The 19,830-nt window shown below is 42.8% G+C and overlaps 1 protein-coding gene across 2 annotated transcripts in view; it reads right to left on the reverse strand.

The window, feature by feature from the left end:
- The window catches only part of ADGRA1 (adhesion G protein-coupled receptor A1), a 313,690-nt gene extending 295,424 nt beyond the window's left edge, over nucleotides 1-18,266 (reverse strand). Inside the window, exons 1-2 of one of the 2 annotated variants that reach the window (XM_083505930.1) lie at nucleotides 18,215-18,266; nucleotides 17,721-18,043 (exon numbers count right to left, since the gene is read on the reverse strand). In XM_083505930.1, the coding sequence (XP_083362056.1) occupies nucleotides 17,721-17,944 (224 nt within the window). In that variant the 5' untranslated portion in view covers nucleotides 17,945-18,043; nucleotides 18,215-18,266. The other variant, XM_083505931.1, reaches the window with a different exon arrangement.
- Nucleotides 18,267-19,830: the final 1,564 nt, after the last annotated feature.

Raw genomic sequence — 19,830 nt, forward strand, 5'->3', positions numbered from 1 at the left:
CTGTATGGCATGTAGTAAATCTTGGACTAATACCCTCCCCCCCTTCTCATGTCGCCATCTCACACGAGACCAGGAGGAAGGATTCAGAAACATTTATTTTCACTGTAAGTAAAGCACAGCTTTCAAGAATCATAGTTTAACACTATGATCAAGTTTCCAAAACAAGTTATGAAGCTGGCCAGATTAAACTAGACCTAGTGGATATTTAACCACAAGCCCTGACGTGGGCAAAATGGGAAGTGGGAACAAAAGCTTCTGAAGTCCTCCCAGCCTCATGGGAGGAGAAGGAGGAGCCCACAAGCCCACGTTTCACTACAGCTCATGCACATTGCACTAAGGTAAAGGTAAAAGGTAAAGGACCCCTGGACGGTTAGGTCCAGTCAAAGGCAACTATGGGGTGTGGTGCTCATCTCGCTTTCAGGCAGAGGGAGCTGGCGTTTGTCCACAGACAGCTTTCCAGGTCATGTGGCCAGTGTGACTAAACAGCTTCTGATGCAACGGGATACTGTGACGAGTGCCAGAGTGCACAGAAAGGCCGTTTACCTTCCCGTTGGAGCGGTACCTATTTATCCACTTGCACTGGCATGCTTTCGAACTGCTAGGTTGACAGAAGCTGGGGCAGAGCAATGGAAGCTCATACTGTTATATGGATTCAAGCCCATGAGAGGACTACTACCCTAATGTCCTTTTTAAGGCCTCCCATCTAGCTGGCTACTCTAAGGAACAGGATGCTGGATTTCATAGCATTTTGGTCTGATCCGGCCATACTCTTCTCATGTAATATAACTGAATTCCAATTAACAGTGTGGTGCTGCTAAGAGAGAAGCCAACGGCGTTGCATTCCTTATCAAAGGCTTCTCCCCAGTAATTATTTCATTTGGCACTGGTGTTACATGCTACTGTTTCTTTATATGCCATCTTTCGGCTAAACAAGGCTCCCAAGGCGTCTCACAAAGAATAACACACAAACACAAAACTCAAACACACACAAAAATACAACTCGTAAAAATTCAAGTCAACAACATGTTAACGTTTCCACACAAAAAATGAAAAGCCAAATGCATCCATGTTCCTACCAAACAGACAAAGGGAAGCCCCCATAAAGACATCAGAGACAAAAGGAGCAAATACCTAAAGAGCAGCATTATAAGGGTCACAGGCAAGTGGTGGGACAAGGCAGATTGGAAAGTTTGCCCCTTTAATGGTTCCTGCAGTTCCTCTTCTGGAGCAATGCCTCGCAAGAAACAGCTCCCCCTTCTAAGGCTCCCAGGCAAGTTGAAAAGTTAAGCCTACATTTGGACAGGCATTGAATTCAAATGTAAAGCATATGATGCTAACAGGGAAAGGGGAATTGTGCATAATTCGTCATCATAAAAAGATGGGCAGGAGGGCTATATACATTGGGCTGGTTCATATGTCAACAATTGTTTGACATTACATCAACAAACCTCAAAAGATACCCAAGCGTCCTTTCTTCCTCTCCTCCTTTCATACCATGAAGCCCTCTTTCACTAATTATGGCAAGTGCAGTGGTACCTCGGGTTACATACGCTTCAGGTTACAGACTCCGCTAACCCAGAAATAGTGCTTCACGTTAAGAACTTTGCTTCAGGATAAGAACAGAAATCGGGCTCCAGCAGTGCAACGGCAGCAGGAGGCCCCATTAGCTAAAGTGGTGCTTCAGGTTAAGAACAGTTTCAGGTTAAGAACAGACCTCCAGAATGAATTAAGTACTTAACCCAAGGTACCACTGTAATAGTTTGCCAGCCTGCACGAAACATCAAGATATGGTTTGCTTCTAACAACCCTAGCATGTGGGGAGGGAGAAGAGTAGAAAGAAAAGCACAAAACCAAGGGGTTTGGGTTTTTTTTGGGTAAGGCTTTGTTATCTAGCATAGGCTTTATGTTTGTCTTGCTATGTTTAAAAGAATGCCAAGCCCCTTTGAGTAATTTTTAGTGGAAGAGTCGGGCAACACATTTAAAAGCTATTAATTAATGAATTAATTACACAAAAATAAAGTAACTGAAGGCAGAACAGTTGTTCACCCTTTTCTCAGTGCCAGTCATAAGCACATCACAAACAAATCAAGGAGTTTGCTCAAGGTTAACATTAAGGAGAATATCGTAACTATTTGAGCAGGTCAGTAATGGAACAATCTGAGATTGTGAGCTCTTTCCTATAAAAAAAGAGAAAACATTAACTTAAGATGATCCACTGGATTCCTTCCAAGTCCAGGATTTTTATCTTTGCCAAGGTTAATATCCTTTCAAGTGCTCAAGAGCCTTCTCCTTCCAGCTACTGATCTCCTGGAAAACCTGACAGGTTTATTGCTTTTTTTGGCACTGGATAGCAGCACAGGTTCAAGTATTAAAAACAAAAATACCAATGGAAGAAAGTATCAGCAAGACAACCAAAGGTGTGGGCAACGTGCAATAAATAACCATATATAGCAAGTTTTTTTTCTCTTGGGATTTAGATTATGAAAATCCAGACTCCACAGATTCTCCTCTATAAAATCCAAGGAAAACTGCTTTTAAAATCTCAGCTTCCCTAATTCATGCCATCTGCCTCAGCCAGTTCTGAAATCATGAGCTGAGACTTAACTTTCTTGGAAAGGGTTAGTTTCTCTTCAGACCAAAGTTTACTAATCTGTCCCTTTCCATTTTCCCCATTTTGAACCCCTTACTTTCTTTGTTCCTAGTTTTAAGAAGCTGTTTCCAACTCGGTTAAAACTTCACGCGGGCTCTGAACTTAGTAACTGCACTCAACTAAATAGTCTTCTTAATATTTTATTATTCAGTCGTGACAACATTGGAGGTGATGAGGGCTTGATATTTCCCCTCAATGGTTTATGAAAGCTGAATATAAGAAAGCAATTTTTTTAAAAAAATGGTCTGTCTTCTCAAGGTCTCTTTTTGCTGCTATTTTGCAAAGGAAGCTTGCCAAGCTGTTAACATCTAGAAGTTTTACATGCTTAAGATTCAGCACTTTTTAAAATACCAAGTTAAAAAAGGTTTCCCCCCTAGCCAAAAAAAAAAAAACCCCTTCTGTGAAAGTAATATAAATGTACTAGTTGTTAATGAGCACAAACTCCATATTAAGTAAGCGATTTCTTTCAATAGATTTGTTCACACACACTCTGCAGTAACAGTGCAACGCTGAATGGTTAGGAGGCAATTTCTCTGTCTTGAGACTCCTTGAACTGTCAAAGCAAGGCAGCTCTGTTAGTAAGTTTCAAGCTGTAGCTTCACTTAAATCACCATGCCTTTAGGCAGCCTCGGGTTATGCTCTTTTCTCTTTACCTTCATGTTTAGTCATTGTCCTGTCCCAAATCCGAACTAGATGACAGGAATTTTAAAAGCCTAGCAATGTACGGATGGAGCAAACCAATTCTCAGGGTATCAGTAAACTTTCTACGGTAATTTCAGTAACCGGGTTTATCATTCAAAGGCAAAAATCTATCATTTTTCTTCAAACACAAGGATCAAACATTGCAGAAGCAACGGAGGTCAATTTTGACCATCCACAGCTGCCTGTTCTTTGATTATTATGTCCAATACCTGATTCTCAAATGTTTTGAAAGTTAAAATGTCTGCATGTTCTGGAGGGCGGGATAGTTTTTCTTTAAAAATAAAAGGGAAATAGTACATAGTAAACACGACACCACTTTCACCATCTACATTGATCATGGTTATGATAATCAATCATGGCAATGATTATCAGATATTTCCATGCCATGTGGTAGCAATGAAATCAATTTTCTCTTACATGGGAAAGTATGTAGTATGTAGTATAAACTCCGACAACTGGGAAACACTGGCCTGCGAGCTCCCCAGTTGGAGAACAGCCTTTACCAAAGGTGTCATGGGCTTTGAAGACACTCAAACTCAGGACGCAAGGAAGAAACGTGCTAAGAGGGAGAAACGCTTGGCAAACCCTCACCATGATCAGCTCCCACCCGGAAACCTATGTCCCCAATGTGGAAGAACGTGTGGATCCACAATTGGCCTCCGCAGTCACTTACAGACTCACTGTTAAAACTGTGTTTATGGAAGACGACCTTACTTGGCTATGAGCGATCGCCAAAGAAGAAGATGGGGGGGGGGGGAATAGGTCCAGAATTGAAAATTTGCTTTCCTACCTAACTTTTCTCCCAACTATGACACACACACAAAATGTATAAAATGCTCTGTCGGCTAACCATTTCATTCATACCAATAAATTCAGAGTTTCACTAAGACATTGAAGGCATTAACATAGAATAGACCACAAGCATCATCTAGTCCAACTCCCTGCAATGCAGGAATCTTTCACCCAACATGGGGCTTGAACCCACAAGCCTGAAGATTAGGAGTTTTGTGCTCTACCAACTGAGTTATCCTCATTTGTAAGCCACTCTGGTGTTACAATGTCTGAAATACCATTACGGAAAATAAACATTCCAAATACAATACATTTCTCTAAGTTATTGCCATCCAGTATGTCTTGAAAGTAAGGGTTTCAGTCCCACAAAGTACTCATTTGTTTTAAAGGCTGTTGCTAACAGCTGTATAATGTCAAGGGCAGTGGTCACTCATTCAGTGTACACAGGATACAGAACTCCCACCTTTGCGGCAATGAAGCAGGAGCCAATTTAGAAAAAATCACTCTGGATGATTGCCTTTAAGATGGCAGTTGGCACCGAAGTAAACTCTGCATGTCATATTAAACTCTGGTTTAAAACAAATGATGGTTTAATGTGAATGAAGCATGGGCTGTTGTTGCACACTGCTCTAAAAAATGTATGGCATTCCTTCTTTGCTCCTGCCATGTTGTAGATGGAAACAAACCAAGGGTCTGACTTGCCGTGCTATAGAAACCTGAGGTAGTGGTTGGTTTCTCTCCAAACAAACCATGAGCAGTAAGCCAAAAAAAAATATTGGTCACCACTCATAGCTTGGAGAGAAACAAACCATGAGCCCGAGTATGACAACGCAACACTTTAAATTTCAGTGAAGGGCCTAGTGCCATCCTACTGTTCTGACACAGCACTCTCCAGAACTTGGACTATAAGAGCCCTGGCCAACATTAATGATGGTGGGAGTTGTAGTCAAATGATATCCTGACGGCAACATGTTGAACACCCTTGTTCTAGGCCAGCGGTTCTCAACCTGTGGGTCCCCAGGTGTTGTTGGACTACAACTCCCATCATCCCTGAGCTCTGGCCTTGCTAGCTAGGGGTGATGGGAGTTGTAGTTCAACAACATCTGGGGACCCACAGGTTGAGAAAGGCTGTTCTAGGCAGACTAATTCTGTGTACCAGACACCCACAGGCTTTGTGGGGACTGTGACAAGAAGCTATCACATTCAGTATAATGACCAAACTTTAAAACCATAATCACAATCAAGGTGCATAGCACTAATGGCACTTTTCCTTCTCCCATCCCAGTGTAGCACTATGATTTTAAACCAGTGCCGGAAGAAGCTGCTTCCTGGACAAACCTTTAACAAGATAGTGACCAAGATGTAAACTGAACAGCCAAAGGCCAGAACGAAGGCTTTCAAAACCTCCAATCAGCAATACAATGCCATAAGTTCTGGACTATATAGCTGAATTGCAAAATTCAGAGAGCTGCAAATTTTGAAGGATGGCTGGTATGGTCTTTCTTGGATCACTTGGTGTTTCAGAAAATACAAATGATGCAGGTTCACCTTTAAATTAAAACTGAAGCGAATTTCTCCTCCTTGCCTACTTGCCACTTAGATGGGAAGCTTCTGCAAAGCTACAGTAACTGAAATGGTAGCAGAGAATTGGTTTGCCCAAGAATAAATATTCTTGTAGAAACATAGCATTTGGAAAATGTAACGAGTTAGTTTGATTTTTTTTAGTTGGGTTTTATAAGCAACTATGTCTAAGAAACATTTGGTATTTACATTATATGGTGAGCTTTCAAGGCAGAATCAGCATTATGAACTATTTCAATGACCACCTCACTATACAAAGATACTTATTGTACAGTATAGTAATTCTACAATCTGTCCATTTCTCCCTCCTCCCAGTAAAGCTGTCGATTGCCCTTTTGAATTAATCCATCCTGCATATTAACTAGACCAAAACAAATATGGGGATGTGTCCTCTTAGTATCTTAGTTAAGAAGAAAGTTCGACACAGATTTAACTCCATCCTTCCTTCTCTACAACTACTATAAGTGGGTCTAAAAGCATAATTAAATTCCTATGCATGGTGAAGTGCAATTCATCATGATCCAAGGAATAACACTCCTTTTCTTGCTAATCACAGAACAGGTTGAACAAGAGTGTACAACAATCTTCTGAAAAGGCATAGGCTGCAACTGTATGTCCACTTACCTGGGAGTAAGCCTCATGAAACTAATGTGATTTACACAGAGTAGACATGCATTGTGGGGTAAGAACTTGAATTTGTCACCCTGCCTCCAAAGTTCAAATGAAGAAAGTTATTTATGCTCCATTTCTTTTTCTAATCTAATTTTAAATCAATGCATTTATTCATTTACTGGTTTATTTAAGGGGGGAGATTAATTTTAGTGACAACACTACAGCCATTTTAAACAGAACTTCCACATAGATATTGGACGTTTGACTAGAAGGCCATCACCACCCTCCCGTTCCAGAAAATATATACTTGGATACACTATATTTATTTGGATTATATGTACACATGGGAATTATTCTAATTGACCCACAAGATCCAGCTCGTGACTGCTGTCTAATGTAGCAAAACGTTGTGGTTTACTGTCTCAGATACTGTAAAGCATTCCTACAAATAAAAGAACACTTACAACAATAATGTAGCAATTTGCCAGATACTGTGGTTTCTGTCCCAGTCACTATTATTTCCTTACTCTTAGCTTTTGAAACCATGAAATGTTCCATGCAGCTTTCATTAGATGCGTCAACAATATGCAGCGACACTTCAACATTTGCAGAAGTGGACAGCAGAAAAGATAGACTTGAGATGTACTTATCAGGGTGAAATTATGTCCTTTCCTGCAAATATCCTAAGTGGGGGGAAAGGAGCCAAGAACCAGCAGCTCCCCTAACTGCCTGCAGCCCCAAATACTATAAAAATGCTTCAAGAGTCTGCTGCTACTGCATTCTGGCAGAACAACTTGCTTTTGAATAGCTTTATAATAGTTTGCACATTGTCAAAGAGAAGTCAGCCAGGTGTTTCAAATCATTTCCATTCTTTCCAGTGTGTCCCAGTGATTTAAAATATTGTTCCCAGTGTTCTAGATTAGTACTTAATTCACTCTCCTTTGCTATGCAATTTAAAACTCAGCAGATCAATAAAAGCTGATGGTGATGCTTCTTCCATAATATCCAATGGCTGGTATTTGACACACACACACACACACACGAGAGAGAGAGAGACAGAGAGAGAGAGAGAGAGGAAATCAAAGAAGTAAGAAAAAACTAGACTTCAGTTTTGAATATTCATCATTTGAGTGCTCACTTAAAACCTTTTTACTGCTTATATGAGCCAGTCATGCAATTTTCCACTCACCCTTCTGGATAGAAGTAACCACTGCCTCTTGTTAAATGGAGGACCACTAAATTCATTGCACCTATCCCTCCCAAACCTGTTCTCCACTCTTGCAAAAGCTTCATCCCACGTTCCTTCCCCATCCCAGCCAATGCTGCCACTACTCTAGTGAGAAAGTGTATGCACAGTGGGAAAACTCTTGCTCACTTCCTCTACATGGTGCATTTCATACAAGTTCCTGCTACACTACAGTTATCATATCACCGCACATGCAATCTTCCATGATTGGAAATAGATTTCCAATTCACAGATAATCCTGGGTGTTGAGTGGGGAAAGCAATAAGCAGGGAGAAATGCAATCTAAAATCAAAAGGTATGAGATGCCAAATGAAAATATAGCAATATGGCATCAGATACCAAAACTCACATTCAGCCATTTCCCAACCCTGTACCTAAGGATGCCACAAAAATGTATATAATGTAAGAGCCAAGTACACATCTGGGGGATGAATCTCAGAACTTGGGAGGCCACTACTGTAAAGGCTAACACCCCCCTTGAACCTCCAGGGGCAACAGAACTGCTAGCAGACAACACTGCAACAATCCAGGCAGTAGGCCTGGGTGATATATCGCCCAGCACCAGTATGAGGAGCAGACCACGATGTCAGGTTCACTCAGCAGGATATCGCTGGTGAAACCGCCACCGCTCCCAAGTCCCTCTAGTACCAGCGTCTGCTGGAGGGAGTCAAGATACAGCTTGTTCCTCCCTTTGCATCTTTAAACTGCTCAACTGAGGAGTGTGCAGCTGCCCTTGCCTCAGTTGAGCAGTTAAAGGAGCCCCCAACCCAGCACTGGCTCCCACAAGCCAGTGGTGGGGTGGGAGCTCTGTGAAACTGCTCAGCTGAGGGGAACGCAGTTGCTGCTCCCGACAGCAAGCAGTAAAAGAAGCCCTGTTGCTCCACTCACTCACATGCGAATGATGAGAGCACAGGGGCTGTCTCTTCTGTGGGGGGGGGGGACCTTCTCTCCCCCCAGCTGAGCAGCACCAACAAGCTGCATTGTCCAAGCCCATGAGACTAGGTGACACCACCTCAGCTCTTGAGGTGAGAGCTGGGGCAGTTTCATCCAGTGCCTCGCGGGCAGAGGCCAATGCATACTTTCCCCCCAACATTGTGGTATATTGCCAAACCACAATGCTTGGCTGGTGATACACTGCAGTGTTGAGAAGCTGATAGTGCCCAGCCCTACCAGGCAGGAGATGCCCAGAGCACTGATTCTGGAACAGCTATCAGAGCTCTTTCCAATAATCCATCAGGAGATGATGAGAGCTTGGATCACAGTTGTCAAGTCTTCTCTCTCCAAGAAGGGCCCTAGAGCTGCATCAAGGAGCACCCACAAGGTGTGCAAACCTTTCCAAGACAAACTGCCTCTCCACATCTCAGACACAAGAACTTAGCACACACAACACCACCATCTTGTTGGGATTCAGTCTCAATGTATTGGCCCTCATTCTGCCCATTACCATCTTCAAGCATCAGCCAAGAACCTGAACAGTCTCTTCCAATTTAGCTGGAACCATGAGACAGAGTGTACCAATGACACCTCGCTCTCCAAATATCGTGATGACAATTCCCAGCAGTTTCAAGAAAATGCTAAACAGGATGGCTTATAAAATGGAGCCGTGTGGGGCACCACAGATCCTTTCCCATGGTGCAGAAAATTGCCCCTACTATTGACACCAGTTGGAACGAGCTAAACCCACCACTGTGTGATGCTTTTCACACACAACCCACAGAGTTGGTCCAGAAGAATACAGTAGTTAATTGTATCAAAAGCCATGGAGAGGTTGAGGAGAATCAACAGGAGTGCATTCCTCTGTCTCTCTTCCAACAATCAAACAGGGCAGCTTCAATTCCATATTTGTGTTGGAAAACAAACTGAAATGGGTCCAGATAATCTACTTCTTCTCCCAATATTCCTGCAGCTGGGCCATTTTCACTCTCTTCACAACCTTGCACAAGAAGGGGTTAACTGACAGGCGATAGCTATTTAACACTTCTGGATCCCAGGAGGCCCTATTAAAGAGGGGGGATATTGCCTCCATAGTGGGAATCTGGCACCTCCCACTATGAGGCATCAATTACCCTCTGAACCCCGCCATCACCTCTTTTTTGAGCGAGCAAAGAAACCAAGTGGGATGCCAGAGGCTTCTATCCCTAACACAGTAATGCAAGAGAGAAAACTTCTATTCCCTCCTCTATTAGTCCACAGCAGGCTAGTAAAAATACTGTATTTTATTTACAAGGCTGGTGTAAATGCCAACTTCACACTTTGCATACATATGTCCAAAAATAATGACATTTATCTTAATCTAATTAAAATGAAGATAAAATTGACAATAGAGAATAGAGCTCTTCTATAAGCAATGGGGAGGTCTTGTCCAAGCTTCCAGATTTCATATACGTACAGGAAAAAATTGTTCTCCCGGCTCACAATAACTACATTTCCTGAGAAGTGGGAGAAGAATTCCTTGTTTTACATTGTCTGAACATATGTTTGTTGGCATACTACATTTCCTGTGGTCCTATCGTGGGATGGGAATAGCTGTATCTGGTGAAGGAGCTAAAGTGTCAATGACCTTTCGTCTTTATACTCCATCCTGGATAGAGAGAGCAGGCGAGGCTCAGCAAAACGAAGGCAGCTGCAGATACTTCAGGAAAGGAGACGAGAAATGTGGGCTGCAACATAACAGTTCCATTAGGCAAGACAGAGCCTGATCAGCTATAGAAAGAACTAAGAGGGTTCAAGTTAGAAATCCATGTTGTGAGCTGCAGTCCAGCTATTAGGGCTAGAGCCCAGAGCTTAGAGCCATAGCAGGAATGGCTCACTGAGACAATGAACAACTGCAGAGGACTGCAAAGTAATAATACAGGAAGACTGTTAAATTGAGAGATCTGAACACAACCAGAACACTATGAATAAGAAGTAAGTTCAGCAAGCATTAGAGGAATAAGAAAGGAGATGCCAGAAAGATAGGGGAGATCGGATTTTTAGACAGACTGTGACACACATCAGCTTGTAAGCCTTCAGACATTCTGCTTTAATGAATTACAATTAGCTTAGCCATTTGTAGAAGGTCCCTTTAAAAACTGGTATATACCATAAGCAAACTTGTGAAGTTAAAGACCACCATGCCAGGAAAACCTGGAGAGCCACTGCCATTCCATGTGCACAATACTGAGTTAGATGGACCAATGGTCTGAAGTTCAAGACAGGCAACAGGACCAGGGACTTGTTCAACCAGCAGATAAACTGGGATCAGAAATTTAAGGTGGCCTCAAGACAAGGTGCTAGGTGTTTATTTTTTAAAAGCAAACTTACTGCACACAAATTTTTAAAACAATGCCTGCACACTGCTCAATCCTAAGAACATAAGGCCACCGGCATTTCTAATCCAGCATCCTGACCAGTTGCCTGTGGGAAGCCTTCAAGCTAGATGTGAATGCAGCAGCACTCTTGACAACTTGCGATTCCCAGGAACTGCTGTCCAGCAGTATAATGCCTCTGACCATGGAGGGAGAACGTCTCCTCTTTCTCTGGGAATACAAAAACTACAGTGCAAGTTCTGCATTATCAGACTCATGGCTTGCTTCACTCCAAGCAGAAGCCAAGGTTTGTACTTTGCTTACCACTCCTAGTTTGAGAGACAAACAAGCACTCTCTGCAATTTTCTCATAGCATGGCGCAGGGACATGAGAGGTGGGTGCAGCTGGGCAGCTTGCACTGGAGCAATGTTCAAAGCCTGTAATCCATTATTTGATTTAGACCAAAATTTTAAACCAAGTATAATTCAAGACATAAAATTTGGGTTTACAGCAATTTAACTGATCAAAAAGTCTCAGAAATAGTCTATTACTTACGGGGACATAAACTAGCAATCATTACACCTTGCACCAATAGGTTTATGGTCTTAGTGGCAATGAACTCCAACAACACTTTGCTAACGTGGGCTACCATATCAATGCATGATCCATGAAGCAAAGTTGTAGCAGAGGGAAAGCAAATCTAGGCAACAAAAAAATTAAAGCCAAACATCAGCAAAAAAATAAAATAAATACAAAAAAGTTATGACAGTAGTCAATATTTGAAACTTTATGGAACTATTTTATATTCTGCATCTATTTTACAGTCTCCATCAGTACTGGTATTGTTTTTAATATATATTTTTTTAAAAATGTGTATTGATTTTTAAATGAAAAGTTGTGAAGGTGGATTGACATTGGAAACTGCAAAACAAATGTTTCCATCTAACAACATACAAGAGATGAAGAAAAAGAAAAGAAGAGGATAAAATAATAAATATTAATAAATCAGTATTATGTGCGATCAAGCACTCATAGTTTGTTTCTCTCCAAATAAACTATGAGCAGAAGCCAAGAAGAAACCTTCCACTTGTGATTTGTTTGGAGAGAAATGAACCATGAGTTGATGGTTTGCATGTTAACACTAAGCCAACCATTCCATGGTTTATTTCCCAGCTCTGGGCAGGGCAAAATTGAAAGCAGCATGCTATTCATTAATAATAATAATAATAATAATAATAATAATAATAATAATAATAATAAATTTTATTTGTACCCGGCCTCCCCGGCCAGAGCCGGGCTCAGGGCGGCTAACATCACAAAACTAACACAAAGAGCATAAAAACAGGCAACCAATTAATTAAAATACATCTTAAATTAGTTTATAGCAAATTAAAATCTGGATAGATGGCAGCCCACGGGTAAAACTGAGAGTGGTTAATATTCTCCAGGGCCAACTGTTATCACTGGTCTTATAATGCCTCTTTAATGCTTGTTCTTATACAGAAAGAAAAGAATCAATCTGAACCCTGACCAAAGGCCTGGTGGAACAGCTCCGTCTTCAGGATGTTATTATTTGCAGACCTTGAGGTCCTCTGTGGGGCATACCTGGAGAGACGGACCCGTAGGTAAGAGGGTCCTAGGCCATATAGGGCTTTAATAAACCATGGCTCCTTTCTGATCATGGTTTACCATTACATGCAAACAAAGTCAATATCATGCACAAATATTCCCCAAGTATTCTGACATAAAGTTTGAACAAAGAAAAACTGTTTGTTTGTTTTTATTTGAGTTGCTTGCTAAAACACTATATTCTTCTGAAGCGTCAAACACATGGTACAAACATCCTAATTAAATACAGTGGAACCTCGGGTTGTGCATGTGATCCATGCAGGAGGCACGTTCACAACCTGCAGCACTTGCAACCTGCAGTGCCGTGTCTACGCATGCGCGGGTCGTGATTCTGCGCTTCTGCACATGGGCCAAAACCAGGAAGTAACCCGTTCCGGTATTTCTGGGTTTGTTGCATTGCGCAACCTGAAAACGCATAACCTGAAGCGTCTGTAACCCAAGGTACCACTGTGCACTAATGACCTTCAGCAGAAGACAATAAAATATTTTCTAGCAATAATGCTAGTAATTAAGCATATTGCAGCAGTTATGGTATCACTTGTTTTAGAAACAGCTGACGTCAGAATTTAATAAATGTTTGCAGTTGCTCTATTTTGTTAGAGTTGGTGGCCAAGGGAAAAAGGTACAGTCATCTCAATAGCCAAACACTTAATAATCATGGTGTGGAACCTGACATACTTATGCTTAGAGTAACTCTACTGAAATTCCATCATTTTCAATGGTCTACTCTAAGCATAACTAAATCTAGAGCCAACCTAATATATGGAATAAAAAACTAGCATATCAGTGGGAAACACTTTCCTCAAATACTTTTATAAAATAAAATAAAAAATGCTTTGAAAATCCATACTGCTAAAATTGCAGAGTTTCCATTTCTAGAGTCATGAATTATTAGGCAGAATGGCATGCATGGAGAATATTTTAAACAAAGTACCCTTTTAAACATCAATAAGGCAGAACAGCTGCCTAATCGTCTCAGTTAGGTTCAACTGCCAGTGCACTTCTTTAATTTATGGGGTCTCACATTCAACAGCCCAGACAATCATAAGATGTACAGTTTCTCAAAACCTGTTAATTCAAATCAAGGTTGCAAAGCTCTCTTGACACTCAAACGCAAGATAATGGCCTACATTTGCAAACTATCTACCAGCAGTTATGTTTAATCCTGCCATGTGCATTTGATTCAACTTAAAGGAGAAATTAAACTGTAAATTCCTTTCCCTCCAATACACCAGCTTCGTTAGCTGACTAAGCATATCCCATTGTATAATAGTTATGCAGTTTATTATTATTTGTGTGAGTGGTGGAATCTAGCACAATCTTAACCTTCATCTATCCTATCTTTTGGAAAGTTGTTTGCCGGTTTGCTATGTCTTTGGACACCTCTTAAGGTATGGTCACCAAACTTTGTACGAGATCATGGAGCAGGTTTTCTTCTATTCTGAATCAATATGCCATTTTGATTCAAAGACTCAACCTTTCAAAACTGCACAGATTTTAACCACTGGTTTCAAAACTGCCCTGAGCTTTTGTTTTCTTAGAATTCCCAAGTAATGCCAGGTACAAGACTGCTAGTAGATAAATAGTACTCTGCTGCAAAAAAAACCTCTCACTGTTCAAAACAAAATGGGTCTTTCAACCACTTTCCAATTATTTGTTTGCCAGAGAACATATTATTCTTATGTGGCAGATAGACATCCCTTGCAATATCAGTAATATGGTAGAGGTACAGCTGCCAGTGCACCCATCTGAGTCTACTTATTTCCTGATGCAGCAGTTCTTATGCTTTGGCCAGTCAGCCTAGTTTTGCATGGAAATATTACCTAAGAAAAAAAGTAATCTTGATTTATTACAACAGTACTGAAGGTTTTTTATTACTGGATAAAATGGTTTCTATGCTTTTAAAAGGTGCTATTGCATCTGTAACACACATTTATTTTGTTCACCCCCTCTATTCTCAGTTTGTTAAAACAATCTGAGAAGTTATGTTCCATATGCTGCAGCTCCTTCTCTATGGGCCAATAAAACTGAATGGAAACAGACACTGTCTGCATGAAAATGCTCTTTCCCAGCTCTTCCATGCAGCTAGAAAAACATATCTATGGACACTAGTGTTTGCGCTTTTTATCACCAATTTCTGCAGCTGGCCAAATGTCACACAAGTGTAATTTAATTCACCATAAACACTTTCTCTGCAGAAAGTATTTGACACTTTCAATCAAACTGTCAGCCACATGGTCAGCTACTGAAACAGGCATTTCCTTCCTTTCATTTACTCAGATTATTGTTTAAACTTCCATTTCATAGCCCAATATTAGTTTTTAATTAATACTTTCAAAAGTTATGTGTACATTAAAAATGTTCACAAAATGTAAAGTAAACTGATTTAAAAGATCTAAAGGGATTTCTAAATGTGAAATACAATAAATGCATTTGTCATTTCCATGATGCAATGAATTTTTGAAAAAATTGGTGTTTTTATAGTACAGAAGATCGGATAAAGTGTCAGCAAGTGCACATTTATTATAGATTTGTTTCCCTTTCATCATAGGAGTTCAACTGCCCCCCCCCCATCAACCAGGCCACTTGTTTTCTAATATAACAGTCCTATAGGGAATAGTATCAAATTTGTAAAATGTGTTGCATTCAATAGCTGGAAACAAAAAACATATACAAGTTTACTAGATAAATATATGCCAGATACTGTATTCCTAAGCATGTTTATACAGAAATGAGTTAAATTGAAACGAATGGCTGTCACTTCCAAATAAACACTGTTCAGAACTGGGATGCAAGAAATCTGACCCAATGCTTCCATGTTTTCAGAATAAACTGAGGAGAGTCTTTTCTTTACATGTGCTATTTTGTTTTTAGAAACTTGTTAACTGGTGAAGAAAGTTCACATGTAGCACAACTGTATGCATATATACTCAGAAGTAAGACTTGTCGTGTTCAGTGAGATTTACTCCTAACTAGGTGTGCATAGGACCCCAGCCCAATATACTTAGAGTGTGTTTCATACTGCACAAGCAAGTTGGAATGTTGTATTGTTAAGATAATAAAAACATGAAGATAATGCTAAATCATACGGTTTTATGGTGTTGTGTATAATATTTCAGAAGGGTTGCAGACAGTTCCAAATGCAGTTGGCACATCTGTACCTTAATGAGGAAGAGGTTCCCAGATGAATAGGAAGAACAGCGTAATATTCAACAGCTTTTCCCAAAAAGTTGTGTACCAGAACACAGAGTACAGCTGTATATGTCCAAACACAAGCTCCACAGATGTTGCAAATTATTATCTTCTCCAGTTCCCTCTCTAAAAAGTGCTGAATTTAAGAGAAAAGTCCAGCAAGGGCTGGAAATGTTCACAGCATGAATTGTCAACAAATAGATTTGGTATTACAGGATGAGTTGCATGAAGGTATGATTTAGGGAGCAAAGTTAGACAGTCTGGAATACTTGGGCCTATTAGTAGTAAATTACATTAGCCCATTTTTACATGTCATTCAACAAACCAGTTGAGATTTCTTTTAAAAAAGCAAACTCTTCTTGCTGCAGTCCTAAACACATTTACCTGGAAGTAACTTCCACTAAACTTGATAGAGTTACATAGATATACAACAGCACTGTATGCACCCCTAAAGTCTACTTACATTGGGGTTCATTATCTTAAAGTCTAACACTTTAGTCTTAATTGGGCTTTGGGTCAAACTTTAAGTATAGGCTTTATTTCAATAAGACTGCAGTGAGATTTAAATCTAAGTACTTCAGCTTAGCTGTGAAGTGGATCAGCCTGTTAATTTACAGCCCCAGTCCATATTTTCTTAGATGTCAAGTCCCAGTGGTTTCAGTGAGAAACTTCCAAGTAAATACACTTATGAATGCAGGCTTATGTTCGTTTTTAGTTTATGCAACAGGCACAAATAGCTAGAAGAGTACATGCTGGGTCAAAAAGAGCGGGTGGGGGGGAGCTTCTGGCAGGCTCCAAACAGTTAAAGTGGGCATCTAAAAATATGGACAGTATATCTCATTTCTCAAATCCAGTTAAGGGAAGGCCATCAATTTCAGTAAACAGCCCTTATTATGCAGGGCATTTTTGTCTGTTATCTTTAGGGTCTGAAATTATCCGCTGTCAGATTTAAAGATGCCTCAGTTGATATAATATGCATTGTGGAAGTATTATTTGCAAAACCACTGGGCAAGGCAGTGTGCAATTTACTTCGCAGTACATAGCGCTCCCCCAAAAGCAAGCAAAAAGCGACCAAGAGTTTCCAGAAAGGGAAGCAAATACAAACTCCTAGTAGACAAGCCTTTAGAAATGCAGACAAGCCAAAAGTTCAGAAATCACCATCTGACCTGAGCCCTCCATAGTAATTTGCATTTATGAAAGATGCACCAGGCTGCTATTCATTCCTCTCTTCCTCCACACCACAACATACCTGGAGTTTCTTCCTGTCAAACTTCTATTGCAAGGAGGCAGAAGACGCAGGTCACTTAAGGGCGCACTATGCAAACTATTAGCTTGGCATCTCTTTGCTAGGTGAGATTGTCATTTGTCCACTGAGAAGGAAGCATCAAGCTTTCCTGTGACCCTGAGAAAACTAAGATCCTTACATTGGAATTTTGAGGTGTTATTGGGAAAGACCAAATCCCAGATCTTTCAGGTGTGCCTCCCGGTTGCCACCCTCCCCCAATTTTACAAATACATAATTTCCATTAAGTATGTCCATTCTGCAGAGAAGTGTGTGTACGACAGCAGGTCCACCTCCTTCGTTCTAGGGGAGCTCTTGCGTCGCTTGCTCGAGTCCCCGTCCCTGCAGCCCGCTCCGCCCGAGGCAGCCCCCTTTGACAGCTGGATTTCCTTTCAACCACACCGCCACCCCTCGTCACTCCTGCATGCCTGAAAGCGCAGCACGCCTTCGTCGTACCGAATGCCAAAGGCGTCCCTTTGGAAATCAACGGGACCTGACCCAAACATGGAAGGGAGGGAGGGGGTCCTCAAATGCGCCCCTTCCCTACGCAAGAACGCTCCACTGAGGCGGCAGCACAGGGAGCATCCTGAAGCTCCATATGACAACCTGTAAAACGAAAAGCAGCTTGTCTCTGAGCATGTGCAGAGTTTCCCTCCCCCGCGCCCCGCACCCGAGATCAGAACTCCGGTCAGATTAGAGACCCGACCCTCCGGAGCCCTCCGAGCTCGCGCTCGCTCCTTTACTCACAGGGACACGGTGCGGTTGGGCAACAAGGCGGGCTGCAAAGTTTCCACCAACTCGCCTCCGCTGCAGACAACTTTGATGCGGACGGTCTGTCGGCCGGGTCCCTTGGAGCGCTCGGCGGTGCACAGGCAGCTGTCCACGACCAGGTCCGGGCAGTTGCGGTTGGCCGCCGACAGCCCCGCCACGGCGGCCGCCACCAGGCAGAGGCAGCAGCACAGCCCTTGCATGGCGAGGGGGGCGGGCGGCGGCGGCGGCGGCGGCAGCGCCTCGGCTGCTCTCCTGCGCTTGGGTGGCTGCAGAGGGAAAGGAGGAGGCGGCGGCAGCTGCTGTGGCTGCTGCTGAGGCGCTCATGGCATGGTCGGCGCGCCGCCGGCACAGGGGGCTCGCTGCCCACCACCACGCCTCCTCCGCCCTCTCGCAGTGGGGCATAGGCGGGGAGGCGCCCCCTCGGCCGGGCAGCGCCGCGGGGCGGACCCCAGCGCCGCCGCCACTGCCACAAACTTGGCTCTCTCCCTCTTCGCCACGCCGCCCGCCTCTCGGCTCCTCGCCGGAATAATGCCTCCCTCTCTCCCTCGCGCCAAAGTGTCGCTGAGGTGGAGGGAAAAGGTTGGCCGCGCCTCCTCCTCGCCGGCCGGGGACATCCCGCCAGGAGGGGGCAGCAATGGCGTCAGGGCGCGCCACCCGCCCCGGCCAGGCGGCCGAGAGGAAAGGGCCGCGGTCAGCGCCCTTGGGAGCGGTCGGCCGCGTTCTTCGCGCGCTTTTCCCGCCTGCTCGGTGGAGAGAGGGGCAGGCGCCGCGGAGCAAGAAGTCCCGAAAGAGTCACAGGTGAGCCTTCCGAGAGGCAGGCACACCTGTGGGAAGGGACTCTTGTTTCTGGAACAGGGCGAGCACGAGGGATGGCGACTCACGGTGGCGGATTTACATCTGAGCAAAACAAGCTATAGCTTAGGGCCCCACATTATTGGGGACCCCCCCCCAAAAAAAAAGTAAAGGGGAAAAAATACTGGATGTGCATTTCCAAAACATAAGATAAGAAATAAATAAAATAAAACCTACATGCAGCAACAGTGTTTTGTGTTGTGTAGGCTCCTATCATGTAAGTAATGGGCCCACCTGCTAGCCTGCTCCCTAAAATATCACTGGTTTGCTCATTTCTATATATAGGGTGGACTGGTTGCATGGCGCCATGTGCAAATAACTTTAGATACTTATTATGTCCATAAATTACCATATAGGATATATTAAGCACAAAAAAGCAGCAATAATTTGTTGTTGGCAAAGGACAGCTGGACATATAAAGGGGCCCATTACCTTCAGTAGCTTAGGGCCTCATCAAACCTAAATCCAGCCCTGGCGACTCAGAAGCCCCATCGCGTTGAGTGGGGCTTGCTCCCACTGAGACGTATGTAGGTTTGGGCCCTAAGGCTTCTTAACGTTGCCGCACTGAGCAGTGAATGGGTGTCACCTGGTCCACCGTCCAGCCATTCCCATGATGAAGGTAAAATGAGGAAGTTTGGGTCACACGACATTAGGGAGCAGAACAACCCCTTGCAGTGAATAAATTGGAATTTTGTATATTATTTGTATGCCACCGGAATCTTCCGAGTGGTGCAAGAGGCTTAATAATGCATGAGGAAACTGCGGAAATTGTGGTGTCTTTAGGCTATATGGTTTATTTGCACATATATGCAACCCCTGAGTCTATGATGAAGGGGTTCGCAGCATCAATACCCCGAAAGGTTCTTGTTTCTTCCGTAGCCACAGATTCCAGCAGAAATCAGCCATGGCTCTCACTCTGCCTTTCCGTAGATACAGCTTTGGCATACAGCTTCTAGCTCACGTCACTCAGTTCTCCGGCCTTTGGTCTTTCCAACTAACAGGCAGTTGAAGAAAGAAAGCCCACCCATTAGTTTTCTGGCACAGAGCCACTCCCTTTGTTCCCTTAATTACCCATCCTTAGTGGGCCATTACCAGGCAGGTCTGGCAATTCCAACAACTGGAAGGGGGACCCAGGCATTAGAAGGGTCTTAACCTATGGCCTACTCCCTACAAAAAAACCCCCTCATAACACTATGTTTTGTGTGCTAACAGGATATAAGGGGAACAGTTGGGT

This window comes from Podarcis liolepis, assembly GCF_965112155.1.
Source record: "Podarcis liolepis genome assembly, chromosome: 5".
Lineage (NCBI taxonomy): Eukaryota > Metazoa > Chordata > Lepidosauria > Squamata > Lacertidae > Podarcis > Podarcis liolepis.